Source organism: Seriola dumerili, unplaced genomic scaffold (assembly GCF_002260705.1).
Source record: "Seriola dumerili isolate Sdu_G_001 unplaced genomic scaffold, Sdu_1.0 BDQW01000365.1, whole genome shotgun sequence".
Classification (NCBI taxonomy): domain Eukaryota; kingdom Metazoa; phylum Chordata; class Actinopteri; order Carangiformes; family Carangidae; genus Seriola; species Seriola dumerili.
This window is the reverse complement of record NW_019174620.1, coordinates 301,588-318,385: the sequence shown is the minus strand read 5'-3', so window position 1 is coordinate 318,385 and position 16,798 is coordinate 301,588. Positions and strand designations below refer to the sequence as shown.

At 40.4% G+C, this 16,798-nt stretch overlaps 1 protein-coding gene across 1 annotated transcript in view; it reads right to left on the bottom strand.

Annotated features, from left to right (window-relative positions):
• Positions 1-6,634: 6,634 nt before the first annotated feature.
• The window catches only part of mmp17 (matrix metallopeptidase 17), a 77,197-nt gene continuing 67,033 nt past the window's right edge, over positions 6,635-16,798 (bottom strand). The window contains exons 7-10 of the mRNA XM_022760815.1: positions 14,239-14,321; positions 13,389-13,541; positions 12,921-13,178; positions 6,635-6,960 (exon numbers count right to left, since the gene is read on the bottom strand). Coding sequence (XP_022616536.1) covers positions 6,635-6,960; positions 12,921-13,178; positions 13,389-13,541; positions 14,239-14,321 — 820 coding nt within the window. The remainder of the gene's footprint in view (positions 6,961-12,920; positions 13,179-13,388; positions 13,542-14,238; positions 14,322-16,798) is intronic.

The window sequence follows — 16,798 nt, the reverse complement described above, 5'->3', positions numbered from 1 at the left end:
AGTTGCAGAAACACTGTTACCACATTGTCAAATGTCAATTATGTAAAGGAAGACATTTTTTTTTAGGAATTCAATTTTCTGACTCATAGTGGAGGGACCAGTACAATTTACTTGAAGCATCCCACTCTCTGCCCACTCTCAGTCTCACTGGAAATCTGATATCAAAGGGCTACTGCTGCTGCAATTTAACAGATATAAGTTCAGTGACCACCAGTTATTGTGTAATGCCTGTGCAGTATTGTCCAGCAGTGCTGCTTCATGTCATAAGGAAATCCTGAGCCTAGAATCGGGCTACATTCACAGTGCTGTGCAGGTCTGCATAATGATGCACCGCTGACAACAGGCTACGGCTGCTGTGCATGTATTCATGTCTATAAAAAAATATATTAATTCAGTGTTTACTCTTCTCCTTTTCAGTGGAGTGAGTGTTTCAGTGTGTCAGAAAGTTTGACTATACAGGACAGTTGGTGTATTTTGCTGTAAGCGGCCCACCAGCCACTGTCGCAGGTGTCCACTCTGCAGGGGTTTGCTCTGGTTTTGAATATTTTAGCTGCTCTGTGGTTCCTACAGAATGATTGATTGGTTCCTCCTGGCCCACATTAAGTCTCTGCTGGTGATAGTTGGTGCAAAGGCCTTCAGGTGTTCACTCTGGCTACAGAAGAGACTCCTAATGTGTCCTAATATACTTGCAAAACTGCATACAGACTAAATGTAAGTTGCCTGTTAAATTACAATTTAAATGGAATTTTGTAACACATACTATATTAGACATCTACAGCTTCCGTATCTGCAATAAGACTGACACACACGCGCACACACACACACACACACACACACACACACACACACACACACACACACACACACAGTGGTACCTCAACTCATCACGTCCATGCAAGGGCAAAATGACCTGTTTTATCAGGACACACTGTGTAATGAATTTTAACAATGGTCAACCACACTAATGATAATTCAAGGACAGCTATGCCTGTGAAAAAGTACATGACTTCAGTTACAGATAGAAAGTAAATAATCTTAACTGTATTAATTTTTTTTGCAGCACATGGATATATCCTTCATTAGGAAAGAAATGAATGACGGGTTTGTTGTGTGTGCTGTGTGGGGACATTTTACCTGTTAACACGATGACATTGTGAGGACTTACCTCCCCTCTGGTGACAAAACCTTGTCCCCACAAGGTAAGTTTAACCATTTAGTGTTATCTGTTTTTTGGTTACATTTAGAATGACAATATAATTCCTCAAATCTGAGAGAAACAAGAGTGTGTGAATGTGTGTGCATGTTTGTAGGCCTGAGGATAGTGTAGACTATCTCTTCATCTTGTCTTTTCACACAGCTGTTTTTCATATTAAGCCATCTATCAAGCTTTCTACATGGACATTGAGCATCTATTTTTTTAATTTAGCCTACTGCACACACCATCTTTTTTAAAAAAAAAAAATCCATTTATATATTTAATATTTTTTCATTTTAGCTACATACCTTGCACATTATAAAACATGTTTATTATGAGAGAACTTTATATCCTTGACGGTGGGCTAAAAGCAGCCATCTCCTACAAGGTCAGCCTTCACTTAGCTAACACCACGTGTTGTGGCATTGTGCCCTGCTCATCTCTTCAGCCGAACATCGGGACATATATATAGTATATATATATATACTATCTGCTTGGTGAAAAAGGTGCACAGCTATATGATAGTCAACATTTTCATTAAGATAGAGAGCTACAAATCTTGCCACCCACCTGCATGTCTTGCATTGAAATAAACTTTTAAGACCACTTTGCTTGGGAAGGAGCTGTACAACACACTGTCTACCGACATAATATGAAATTCACTTTAAGGGCGAATCATTCTCATCATAACTGAATGTATCAGTTTTCTAATAACAGTCTACAAAGACGCTTAATAGAGAGCTGGATATATAACAAATTAAATTGCTGCCAGTTATTATTATCTCAAAAATCGCACGTGTTTGCACATACTTACACACCTCTGAATTATTCACATGCAAAGCAGTACACCTTGTTTGCTTTGAATGCATTAATGAGTCACGTTGGACTTGTTTCCTGTTGGATAATAAATGAGAACAGTGAGCTTTAGAAACTTGTGTGTTGCTGTTTTATCTGGACTGTATTAAAGGCCTTCAGGGCGTTTCACAGTCATCACCCAATAAAATGTGTCAGTTTGTTCACCAGAGAAAGGCCAGAATGACGGTCCAGTGAGATCAGGAGTGTCTCTCCTCTCATCCACTGACCCGGTATTTTGCTTTTTTTGAAAAAACCCTCTACTTCATTTTGCATGGCAGAATAATGATGAAATTACTGACATTAGTCAAAAACAAAACTCTAAAACTTCATAATAACCTGTATATTTTGACAGTGTTACTTGCAGATTTGAGGCATTTCTTGTTATGTGCGCTTTCAGTTCCCTCATGACATTTCAGCTCCATACATTGCTTGTACCCTGCATCTGTTTTTGCTGCACTAGTCCACACATGTTCCATCAAGGTGATGTCTCTCATGTCCTGCAGTGTCACTTCATCACACCGGACGACAGGACTTGGAGGCAATGCCTCTACTCAAACTTCAGCTGCGTAGAAACGAGCCGGCGCACCCTTCCTTCCTGCCGTATCCCCTGGTTTGTGTGGGCAAGAGTTGAATTCAATATGACCTTTTGTGGAATGTGACGGCAGAGAGCTGCCAGAGATCTGTCTGAGAAGTCTGCCAATTCTCCCACCATGAAAGCTTGAAACAGCTCCTTCTGCTGACCCCCACCCAGCCCCCACCCTCTCTCGTGCATCAACAAGGAACTGGGCTCTTGACAGCATCACTTTTCCACAGTGCAGTGACTGAGGGAACAGTATACTTTGGTGCGTGGACACGCATGATTACGTACACAAAGTGTTTAACAGAGGACTCCACAGGTCAGTTCTTCTGCACAGGCTATTGGCATTGCATTTCATCTTACTATAGGAGTCTGGATTTTGTGAGTTTGGCATCTGTCTGCCAAGGAGCCTCACAAGTTATATGAAAACTGTTGAAACTTTTCCTCAGTTTCCAGTGGATTCTTATATATATTTTTAAAAAAAAATCTACCAGTTAGTAACTTTTCTACAGATGTCAGCCATAGCAGTCCAAATGTCTGCCTGCGCGCCTATTTCTCTTTCATTTCTTTGTCTGTTTTTTGATTTTTCTGTATGCTCCCCTCTAAAAACCCAAACTTTTTCATCAGAGCTGTCAGTGGTTTTTGTTGAGGGTTTCTTCCAGATATCGTGGTTCATTCTTCATGAAGTTCCTATGAAAAGTACTAGAATAAAAGAAACAAAAGATGATTTGTAATACAATGTTTGTATGTGATGTGTGTATGTTTTTTGCAGTCATTAGTTGGGATTAAACTGTAGGCCCTCAAACATGGAAAGAGTCACAGATCAGTGGCCTCAGGAGACACAGAAGTCTTGAGTTTAATGCAAACCTGACTAAATAGAAATAGACAGTTATGAGACAGAAGGACCAATCAAGACCATCAGGTTATAATGTATTAATTAAATACAGTCAATGTAGAACCGCTGATAAAATGAAAGGATTTTTGAAAAAGTAGTAACCTAAATTAAAAACTAACTAACTAAAAAACACTTCCCTCATCAAATAACTTCAGTGTATACACAGTGCTAAAACTTTTTGGAATTGGTTTGTTTAGAACAGCAGCTGAAGTAGGATCAGTGGTCAAACTGCTGAAAAGTGACCCGTCTTGCTGCATTCGCCCCCGGGAGCAGGTGCTCTCCCGGTGGCCGCCGAGTCACACCAGTTAATTAACACCACTCAAGTGTGTCAAGAGGAGGGAAGAAAAATTGCTGCTCTTAGTGGTGTCACACCTCGACCTGCACGGCGTGACAACAGGGAGATGCTGGGGGAATAACAATGAATTCATTTTAAACTAATGTGGAATTTTAAAAAAAAAGTATATTGAAAATCATAACAGTACAACCTATTACAACAAAACACAATGGAAGTTGTTAATCTCAGAATAGAATGAATTTGGAGAATAGAAAATGCACTTGTAAATAGAATAATAAACAATCAAGCAAGAGGCTCATTACTGCGGAAATAGTGGTTGATGCTTTTTATGTGTGCTTATTTTAGCTCAAAACAGAGTGAAGTGTGGTTGTACAGGATTTGGTGGGGGTCATCTTCAACCTCTTAGTTAACTGAAGTGAGAGTGAAACCTATGGCTGACATCAGGTTTTTGTTCATTATTCCCAAGCACTTTTTTTTCACTTTGAGCTGCTGGAAATTTGTGGATCAGGTGATATTACTTCACTAATTTTCTTCCCTTTAAAAAAATGCTATATATATATATATATATATTGTGCCAATCTGTTCATAAAGCCACTCAAAAGTGTGAGTGTGTGGTGTGATTGACACAATGTGCTTTGCATTCCTGGTGAACAGCAGTGACCATTACAAGAGAAAACATGCTTAAGAACATCAGAGATGGAGAACATCTCCCAGTTGGTGTCTGCAAGCTGTCATGTTACCTTCATCTGTCTTCAAGCCCGGGCTCCTTTTCAATGACACTAAATAATTACACACTCGGCCCTCACAGCTGCAAGACTGAGCACTCTAAATAATCTGTCCTGATATGAATTCATGTGACCACACATTTGCCCGATAAAGTCATTCAGATTCTTTTATTTTTTTACAAAAATATTTTACATTAGAAAACACAGCTTGAAATATACACAGTCCACTTGGTTTTGCAGGAACCATGGAACATCTTGACTCAAATATATCTGTGTCTATACTTAAACTGTAGGTAAATATATCAGCAATAATAAATCCGGTTGCTATCTTGTGAGGTCTGCGAAGGACGTCACCAGTAGGAGCTTGGATTGATGAAGAAAAGGCTCAGTGAACTATAATCTGATCAAAGCAATATGGAATCACAATCTATCCATATTCAATACAAAAAATACAACAAAACCGATACTGCCTCTGATAGAGGCAGGGAATGCTTCTGTATCGGGGGTGAAAGTGATAAATTCATGGAGATACATGAGCAGCAGTTCCTCGAAAAGCGTGGGGAGCACGGGTAAGGGATTTAAGCGAAGATAATGACGTTAAGCGACATTAAGAAAGTCTGGGATCTTAACTCTCTGTCTAACAGGAAATCATTCATTTGTCTCACTTCCCACATCCCAGCGTGCCCTTTTCTCCACGTAGCTGCACTTAATGGTATTCACCTGTCTACCTTTTTGAAGCCCTGGGCGCCATTCATCTACCTGTCGACATCCCAGCATGCCATTCATGTGTCATCCTGTCAACACCCCATGGGGCTGTTCATCTGTAAGCCTAACTATCTATCTACACTAAATCCCAGGGTACTTTTCACCTGTCTGCCTTGATACATGCCCAGGTGTCAGTTACCTGTCTAACGATAGTATCTGTATTTCCGAATGTCATTCTTGCCCTGGTTTAAGTCTTTCAGGCTGCTCTACCTGTCAGACTGAGTTAAAGTCCTGTCTCTTTCTTGAGGATTGGTGGAACCAAACCCCAACTGTGGCCATAACCTTAACTGTAACTGAAACCAACCAATTTCATTGGTGGAGAATGCTGGGATGCAGTAAGCAGCTTGGCAGAAAGGTCTGCTTGCCAGGCACAATTTAAAGCAATAGTCAGACAATTTGGGGAATATGCTAATTTACATTCCTGCCAGAAGTTATATTAATATAGAAGCTTAGCTTGGCCTCACATAAAGCCTGGAAACAGGGAGAAACAGTTAGCTCTGTCTGAAGGTAACACAATCTGCCTACCAGCACACAACTACCTGTAAAAACTAGCACTCTTCATTGTACACTGTTTTTGTATGGACTAGATAAAATGTGATCATTAGCTTTAGAGGCGTTGTTGGGTGGAATGAGTTCCTGTACCTTTGGACCGAGCCAGGCTATAGCTGTTTCCCTTTGTTTCCGGTCTTTATGCTAAGCTAAGCTAACCAGCTCCTGGCCATCACTTCATATTTAGCGTACAGACACGAGAGTTGTGTCGATCTTCTTGTCCGACTCCCAGTAAGATTTTTTCCCAAAATGTGGAATTATTCCTTTAAGGTAAAAATGTACCTTTTAATCAATGTCTATCTGCTTACATCCCACAATGCCATTCATTATTGCTGTAAACTTGAACATGAAAAAAGTAATTATCATCAGTGTGTGGTGCAGAAAACTGTTGTAGATGTGAACAGTTGATGTTGATCAGTCCCACTCTTTCCTTTCAGAGACAGTTTAGTCACTCAAGACGGTAAAGAATAGAACTTGTGATTCTGTGTAACTCAATCTGTAAAGTACGGTACTAGCACTGTTATTGTCAGTGGATTGATGATTACTAGGGATACCCTAGTGTAATAACATGATAACTGTATGCACTACTCATACTGCAAGGCGCTTTAGATGACCACCAAATGGCATGTGAAATAAATAACAGCAAAATAATAGCAAAACATACCAATTGATATTTATATGAACAAAATTTTTAAGTTTGTATTTAGTTTCCACTGGCCCTCCACGAGTGAGTCTCTCTCTTGTACCCAACTTGAGAACTTTGTCCCATGCTTTGGCATCATAGCAGTTCAGAGCGGAGGGCCAGCGAGAGCGTCCAGAGTGGCGGCAGGAGCCAGATGGGAGATGGTGAGGGGCGGACGCCCAAAGGCGAGGCGGTGTCAGAGGTGCAGGAGCAAACCTCGTATCCATTCTCTGCGTGGTCTGGGTGATGGTGCCCGTTGATTCTCGTCTCTGTGCTTTTGGGCTCTGTGTCTGGAGAGTCCGACTGCATCTCGGTGCACAGCAGCCAGTCCTTAGCGATGAGGCGGGGGTATCCTGGCTCCACCTCCATGTCACTGCCCGGCACTCGCCAGTACTCCTTCCCCTTGAAAAAATAGGACGAACCTTGACGAGAAGAGGGAAGAGAAAGGGTTGTTATTAGTGTGTGCTATGAGATTGAGACAGAACAACAAGGATCAGAAATCAATTTAATATGAAACTCATCACATTCTGTTGTCTTTGCCCTTAAGGCAGACCAAAGCACAACAATGATGCATATGAAGTATTAAAATACAGTAAAAAGAAATACATGAGCAGGCTTATCCAGAAAGACTAATGTATAACTAACATTATGGATGCTCTTTTGCTCCTTCCTTTAACTTATTTTTGCTCTCCCTCCAGCATTGTTCTTATCATGCCAGTCATTTCCTCTCATCACTTTTCTTATCCATCTCTTAAACCTGTGATTTCTCTGTTGCTTCTGTCTCTCCTTAACACTCTTCTGACTCACTGTTCAGCAGTGACGAGTTGTCACTGCATCTTCCTCACTTCACCTCTGTCTATTTCACTGTTTTTCTCTTCATCCTAGGCTTGAGGAAGCAGCCTGAAAGCAGATAAAGGCTTTGATGTGGCTCCAGCTCCCTGGTCCAAAGGTGTGGATATATGTGAATATGTGTATTCTTCTTTATATACAGTACATGCTTGTATTTGTATGTGTCTTTCCATAGAATTGTGGATTTTGTTGGGGCTGTCCCCTCTTTTGGATTTGTCTTGTTCCCACTCACACGTACACACACATCAAAGAGCTTGGAGCAGGACCTGTGAAGCTGGCGAAAGCTCAGACACAACACAGACCTCTAAACAACCAACAGGGAAAAGAGCTTCCACACATTCAGCTGGGAGCTGCCGCAGGGGAGAGAGGTGATGTTGCTTGCTCCCATTGAGAGTGGCCTGAAACAAGGACTGAGTACCTCCTGCTAATGAGTTGTTTTTGTGCCAGTTTTCAACATCTACATGTGTTTTTATTAAGGCTTAATCTGGAGAACTGGTGGAAGCATCCCTTAGAGGAGATTTGCTTGGTAAAGGCAGCCAAAACAATGCAAGCTAAAGTAAACATTAATAATCCCTATGGGAAGCATGTCCTCAGCATTTGACCTATCATAATTGCTTAGGAACAGCAGGCAACCTTTCTCTAGTGCCTGGGGGCCGACTCCAGATCAGAGGCTCTTATCTAGTCAAAGGAAATGGCAGGAACATGCTGATATGATAAGTTGAAAGTGTCATTTTCTTAGACAAAGCGATCACAATATATGATTATATCTCTACAATTGTTCAGTCATAAAATTGATTTAATACATTACATTACAGGCCAAAAACAGTATTTTTGCAAAGTTTCTATTTATGTAGAAAGGATACATCAAATATGGATGTATGGCAAGTTTTCTTTTTGCTGTGCATTACTGCGTTCAAGATTTATGGCAGAGTGTAAGTTTGCCTTGAAATATTTTGTTATAAAATGCCTTTATGTGTCAAATATGACAGCTCATTACAGAATAGTAGCACAACTAATCAGTCTAGGGTTTATAACTATGAGTTTATAACAGTATAATAACCAGTACATAACACAAGCAAAAACAGATAAAGTTAAACAACAAAATAATGCTTATTCAAGTCAAACCACATCACTGACCTTTCAGACTTCGCAGGGTCAAGAGTTAACACACTGACTATAAGTAGTTTACTGAATAACATCAGCAGCTGTTTAATGAACTCTTAACGTCCTCCTCCCTTTATAATTAGAATAGGAAACAACCAAACTTTAATGTGCACATGTCACTTGGATTACCATAACAACATGCAATAGTGGGTTACAATCAAGCATGACAGCTCATTTTACCCTTCAGCACCAGAGCAATTGATTTGTTGACTGCCAGTGACATGCAATATTTGGTCTGTGTTTGAGTCTCACTTATAAAGTGGAACTAACGCTGGCATTCTGCTGTGACTGAGAGGATTACACTGGATTTATAAAGAACATATGGGTTTAGATGTTTAATTATCTAGTTTTAAAGGTATTTTAAATGTATAAAAATAACTACAGCCATATATTTTGTTCCCTTGTGTACTTACATCATCCCAAATATTTCCAGCAGTTTCCAAACCTAGAGAAATCCATAATTTTAATCAAGGTAACGGCCCGTTTCATTTGGTCGCCTGTCAATTGCCCCAAGCCCAGTGCACCTAGATCCACCATCTAACCTTGCATGATTTGGTTTCTCTGAGTGTATAACTGAAATCTGCTATATTTTAATTCGATCACTCAGAAAGCAGTCAGCCACTGAGCCTCTCTTCTGATTGGCTCACCGACCTGTTAGAGCTACTATAGAGCTCTAGAGAGGAGCTAGAGACAGGAGATGTAAAATTACATTGAGATGGTTTTTGGTTCTTAAATGCACAAGAATTTCTTCTTACAACTTCCAATAAAACACCGTCAGTGAATCACTGATATTTAACATGAAATGGCTTTATTCTGTGTTTCTACCAGTTTTAATCACATGGTCCATTTGATTTGGAGAGGAGGAGCAGATAATCCGGCTTCCAGTAAAAACCTCCTGAACAAGTGACACTGAAGGAATCCTAACTGGGAGTAGCTAACTGCAATGATAGCAATGGTGGTGAAGACGACGGTGAACAACTCTCATGATCCCACACTACTTTACGACGTCACCAAACACCGTCTCTTGTTATTGTTTTGATTGACTAGATCAAGGCAGAAGTTACATTCTGTGTGTTTAAGAGAATATCGTACAGCCAAGTAATGAGTAAACATAAATCTGATGGCCGGTTTGAAAAAAGTAGTTCACACAAATCAATTTAACTCAATAAGGTGAGTCTAAATGGATTTTTTTCTTTCTTGTTGAAAGCATTGAAAAATATGTCCTTGCTGTGAAAATGTCCTTCATTACTTTTAATATTATTCGAAACTTTCAGAGACCAGGATAATAGCTGCCTTCTTGATTTATTTCATATTTTGGTACTAATTAAGTCTTATACTATTATACTCCACATCCTCCTATGCTGCACAGTAATTAAATCAAGTTATGAACCAGGCTCTTGGTTTCAGCCTATTTAGTCAGAGAGTCTAAATCTCAGTGCGCTTATTAATTAACTTTTCGAGTTCTAACTGTGAGAGAAACATCAGAACAAATAAGCTGCAGACAAAAAATGTACATATCATGTATATGATCAAAATACACTTAGAGGGCAAGAGTTTCCATAAAGAGACAAGATGCATCAAACTGTGTTAACTGGCACACATATCATGAATCTTCTACAGTATTTACACTGTCTCAACAAACTTCAACCTCTTGTGTTCATACAATGTAGTGGCATAGTGTGATGAATTTTTCTTATTGCAATTTATTTTCTGGAACACCCTAATAATGACTGCTCATAATGGCTAATGTCATGCTAATACCACACATAATTACACAAGGCGAGCTCTGTGAGGTCTATCTGACACACACACACACACACACACACACGCACACACACTCACACTCACACTCACACACACACACGCACACACACACGCACACACACACTTTCAAACTCACATATGAGCGTGGGTTTTATAGAAAGTACTAGACATTTTATAGAAGCTAAAAGAGCAGAATATTTTACAGGCACAGATGCACATAGTCTGTCATAAACATTACTGACATGGCAGATTCAGGCGTGACGTGCCCCCGTAATGATCACATTACCTCACCTCCACCTATAAAGCCATAAAGCCACATTCAGAGAACCAAGAGGAGGGAAAAGAGAGGGGGAGGTTGGGAGATGGGTTTAAAGGGAGGTGAAGGAGAGAGGTAGGAAGGGAGGAAAACACGCACATCAACACACACACACACACACACACACACACACACACACACACACACACACACACACACTCACTAACTGAATAACGTAAGATAAATATGCATTACATAACTTTATCAATTGCTCATTAAAATTGTTGTGTGTAAATACCCCCCCGGTCTTTCTGGGATGAACGGTCCAATTTATATCGACTAAACTATTTCACTCAGCTGGACAGCGTGGTAAATATCTGACAGCATTATTTGTACATGGAGGAAATTACAAAGGCAATATGCTAAATGTTAGGCAACTGATTTTTTCAAAAGATAAAACAAAGGTGTGTTCAGTACTTCAGAGCTCTGCTCCTGTGAATGTCATTAATTAGAAATATCCAACAAAGGCTGGTGAAACATGTGTCATAGCTCTGAGAGCTGATATTAATATCCGGCTGATCTACTCTGTGTCTGACACAGAGTTGTCTACAGAATACTGTAGGAAACACATCCAGATCTGTAACAGTATTGCAAATGTATCACTTATATCATTCCTAACAAAGCAATATCTTGTTTGCTACAGAAGGTGTGTGCTTACTGTATGAAGTAGAACTGCTCGATCGCTGATCAAAGATCATAATTGACTGACTTATGTTTGAAAAAGGTCACCAGTGACTGGTGATGACTTTTTCAAGTTACTGACAATTGCTGTTTAGTGGTCGACCATATGTCATGAAAAATATGAGCCAATTTGAGGTCGTTAGCAGAGAACAAGACTTGTGTCGTCCATCTGGCACTGACACTTCTTCCCTGATGTGTTTCAGAAATGACACAGACTCTAATTATATTCCGGAAGCTGTTTAATTATATAGGAACAGACGGTAGTACCCGTGCTGTCACAGTGACACACCACAAATGCCTAGTTTATGAAGCTGAAATATTTGGAATGCAAGGTCACTCACAGACTCGAGCTGGCCCCATTTCTAACATATCATCCATTCTTTGATCGACATCGTCATTTGTTCATGTGGAAGCTCCATGGCAGAAATGCAAAAACTGTGGCGGTTGACGGCTGTAAGGGAAGTAACTGATGCTGAGGCAGATAGTGTGAATCTGTATGCCAAAGGGCAGTCTGTCAAACGGCTAAAATTGGCATTTTCTTTCATGCTGTGGTGCCATTCAGGACTTCCACAGAAGACAACTGCAAGCTGACTGACTGCTCAACTGTTCAAATGACAAACCTCAGCTCCATCTTGGAGTGCGGCAGTATCGGAGGATGGATCTGTAGAACCGGATCAGGATCGACTGTGAGACATTGATTGTGCTAAGGTTAATGCAGGAGGAACATTCTGTGCTGGACCTCCTTGATTAGATCAGTGATCTTGTCATGCCAACGCAGTGTTTCTCAAATGGTGTGCTCCCTGTGAATCTGACTGACTCCACTGAGCTCACTCCACTGTGGCAACATGGATTAATAAGGGGAGACCGGCATGTGGATTTATAACACCCAACACGGCTCTCCGCTGTGTTTGCAGTGTAAAGGTCAAGCCTGTTGTTGGCAAGCTGCGATGCCAGTCTTACGACCTCTCTCTGGTAGACTGGCTCAGTGACTGTAATCTAAAAAGTTTGTTGTCTGGAAACTTGAGCAGCTTGCATCCAAAAGGTCCCTTAAGGCAAACATACTGCAGCACAATTCATTTTCCATAACCACAGTTCACTTTTTTATGGGTCACTGATTATTTGTTATTGTATAGGCTATGTATACATCATATTTGCAGAGAGCCTGTAAATCTGTGTTTGTGAGGTTTTGTGTGGACGCAGAGTGTGAGTGTGCAGTTAGTTTATAGTGTTCACTTGCATGATAAAATACTTAACTAATGCTGTTATTGAATAAACGTAACAGTTGTGTGTTTTTCATATAAAAGTTGTCTCCATCTCCAAGTTAATATAACCTCGGTGATGCAATTTTTCCCAACTTTTCACAGTTCCCGTTAGAACCACATAAGACTTTATGAATCTGTCCTCACATTTTCTATTACTTTTCCAGTGATGAAGAGATTTCTGTTCAAGGCTCTGTTTCAATTTTGGCATAATTTAAAACTAATATTGCTCTATAGATGTACAGTGCATGAAGAAACAAACGCTTTGGAATTGATGGATTGGAGTCAGTTAGAGGAGGTAAAATGAAAACTAAAGAAGAAGGAAGGGTTCATTTCTAAGGCTCCTCACCATCAGACCACCTCATGGCGTCGTCCAGCTGTGGTGGCAGCCCCTTCCAAAGCGTGCTGTCTTTAGGGTAGCCCAGGTCCATTCGCCTCACGTGGTCATCGTAGCGCCAATAGTGGTTGTCCTTGAAGAAGTAGGTTTTATCGTTGTGGAGCCAAACAAAAGCTGCGTCTACACCTTCTGAAGGTAGGCCGAAATCACTGATTGGACGAGGGTAACCTTCCTCCACGTTATTGTCTTTAAACACCCAGTACTTTAGACCTGAGAGGTAAACAAAAATGTAATAATTAAAAGGAGTAATAACGCCTTTAGTTTCCATAAATCCACCCAGTTATATCAGAAACACTTAAAAATAAATAAATGTCATGCTGATATGGAGTCGCAAGGAGGCAAAGATATGTCTAGTCAGTCAATTAAATCCACACAAATACAAAATACAAGTGAAACTTGAAATCAGATAGAGACATTGACCTTTAAAAAACACTATTTTGTGGTCCCCTGGTCTCTCGTACACAGCGTCCACACTGTCCAGATTGGGTGGAAGGCCCCTCCAGAAGCGATGGATCTGAGCCGGACGCAGAGACACCAGGTGCTTCTCTCGAGTTAGTCGCCAGAAATACTTCCCTGTGATGGACAGGTACACGTTAGAGCTTGGAACCTCTTCACAATACATGTGCCGTGTTTGCAATAATCATAACAAAAGTCCTCCCTCTCCTTGACGTTGACCATGTTTTAGAAAAATTTAAAATTAAAATGTTTATTTAAAAATAATAAATTATGTTACCTTGTTACTTTAGTTCGGTTACATTTATCTACTTGTGAACAAGAGTATTTGGCAATAAGGCAGTAGGGCTTGTGCTTAAGAGGAGAGAGGAGAAACTATTTAACAAGAAGGGGAACCTTAGCCGATACACATCATATAAAGTTATGTTATTAAAATCATTAAACATGTTGATGATAGTTCTCTTGCTCTGTAAATATACTGGCCAGACTCGCCAATGACACGAAAAGATCAATTTCAAGCTGAGCAAATTATATGTTTACAGCACGACAGCATGGCCACTAAAGGAACGTTTTATTTAGACTGCAGTATATGTGATGGCGTGTGAGCCTGTGATACAAGTCTGAGGAGCCACACATGACTTGGCTTTCTATCGATCGTTGGAGCCACCGCTCTGTCTTGTGCCCGCCCCCTGTCCTTTACTCTTTCACTTTATCTCCTCTCTGTTCACCTCTTTTTCTCCCTTCTCTCTCAGTGTCACTCTTGATCTGTCTGTCTGTCTGTCTCTCTTGTTCACTTTCTCCTTTTAGGCTTGAATACCTTTGAAAAAGAAGGCCTCCCCTCGTATTTGGGCCACAGCATCAAAGTGACTGGTGCATCTGTCTGGGGCATCTCGCGCCAGCCTGAGAGGAAATTTGGAGGAAGCAGGAAAGAAAACGCAAAGAGATTAGAATAGAGAAAGTGGAAGGCAAGAAAGACATTACATTCAAATTCATATTCTGAACACTGAGTGTCTGAGGGTAAATACATACTGTACCCGCCTATTTTTTTAATATAAATCACAAAACAAGCACACTAGGTATACAGATCATGAAAAAAGAACAAACCCAGTCAATGCCATTTGCACACAAAGAAAAATAAAATAACCATGTGATAATTGAACTCACCTAAAGTGCATTCACAGAGTATTCAGAACCCTCCACATTTTTCATATTTTGTTATATTACAGCCTTGTGCTAAAATCGTTTAAATTCATTTTTTCGTTCAACACATGACAAAGGGAAAACAGAATTTTAGAATTAATTGCAAATTTCTTAAACATATATACATTGACAGAAGTAATCAGACCCACTTGAAATTTAGCTCAGGTGCCTCCAATTTCTCTTGATCATCTTTGAAATGTTTCTATACCTTGATTGGAGTCTACTTGTGGTCAATTCAATTGATTGGACATGCTTTGAAAAGACACACATCTGTCTATTTAAGGTCTCAAAGCTGACCATGCATATATATGAAAAACCAAGCCATGAGGTTGAAGGAGCTGCCTGGAGAGCTCAGAGACAGGATTGCGTCAAGGCACAGATCTGGGAAGGGCTACAATAAAAAATTCTTCTGCATTGATGGTTCCCAAGAGCACAGTGGATTCCATAATTCTTAAATGGAAAAACTGGAACAACCTGGATGCTTCCTATAGCTGAGCAACTGGGGGAGAAGGGCCTTGGTAAGAGAAGTGACCAAGACCCCGATGGTCACTCCTGATGGGAAAAACTTCCAGAAAAGCAACCATCATTGCAGCACTCCACCGTTCTGGGCTTTATAATAGAGGGGCCAGACAGAAGCCTCTCCTCAGTGAAAGTTTGCAAAAAAGCCCCTAAAAGACTTCCAGACAGTGAGAAACAAGATTCTCTGCTCAAATGAGATTGAACCGTTTGGCCTCAGTTCTAAGCGGAGGAACCTAGGCATTGCTCATCACCTGCCTTATACCATCCCGATAGTGAAGCATGGTGGTGGCAATATCATGCTGTAGGAAAGTTTTTCAGCAGCACAGACAGGGAGATTGGTCAGGGTTGAGAGAAAGTTGAAAAGAGCCAAGTAGAGTGATATTCTTAATGAAAACTTGGTTCAGAGTGCTCAGGACCTCATACTGGACCACAGGTTAACCTTCCAACAGGACAATGACCCTGAGCACACAGCCAAGACAACACTGGAGTAGCTTAGTGACAACATGTCTGGAGAAACCTGAAAATGGCTCCCATTCAACCTGACAGAGCCTGTGAGGATCTGCAGAGAAGGATGGCAGAAACTCCAGATGTGCAAAGATTTTTCATAGCCGAGACAATTCAAGACTGTAACTTATGTCAATGTGATGTTTTGGTTGTTCTTTCTAATAAATCTGTAAAATTTTCTAAAATTCTGTTTTGACTTTGTCATTATGGGCTACTGAGAGTAGATTGATGAGGGAAATAATGAATTTAAATATTTTTAGCATGAGGTTGCAACATAACAAAATGTCAAAAAAAAGTGAAGGGGGCTCAATATTTCCTGAATGCATTGTATTGAGATGGTCTGAATTCTTGTATGCATGTGCATGTGTTTCCTTTAATTAAATAGGCTAAACATTAGGTGAAATGCTATCAAGCTAACACAGTGAGGTCCCCTAGTGCATTTATCCCCAGGGCTAATAAGTGATTTAAAGCACTGACGTGGTCTGCCTGCCAATGATGAAGCCATTAGCACCACAGGGCTGCCACTGTGAGTGGGAGGCTGCCAGGCCTTGTATTATCAACAAAGATCTCCATTCAGAGCTCTATTAACATGACACCGCTGCCTAGTGATCAGCATTTGTGACCCTTGTCAAGCATAATCCAGTTTTTCCACGGATCATGCCCTGACGGAGGTGGTGAAAAATGAATAATGAGGGCAGTGAAAAGCCAAAACTACTGAGGGTAAGTGGGTTTTATAAGCTTACTTAGTTTTGGGACTGCTGCGTAGTTTGTTATGTTAGTGTGAGTATATGCATGGAGGTCGAGCAACGGGTGTTGTTTTCAGTAGAGTTTCAAAAACAGTTTGATCACTCCCTGAGCAAGCTGCCATGTGTTGATCCCATTATCTAAAAAGACCATGGGAGTACAGTTAACTAACTTGTAAAACAACCAAATACAAATAAGATATTGTTTACTGTTTGAATGATCAAAAAATATGGTGCAAGATAGATATTTTATAAGATATTTTATCCTACTAGTTTAACCATGTTTAGGCATATACAGCCACAGCCCCTGCAATATAAAACTAATAAGATATTTCCTGGTGGCTCCTACTGTGACGAATCATGTGAAACAGCAGAGAAAGACTCCTGAATCCAGGTCATCCCTAAGAATTC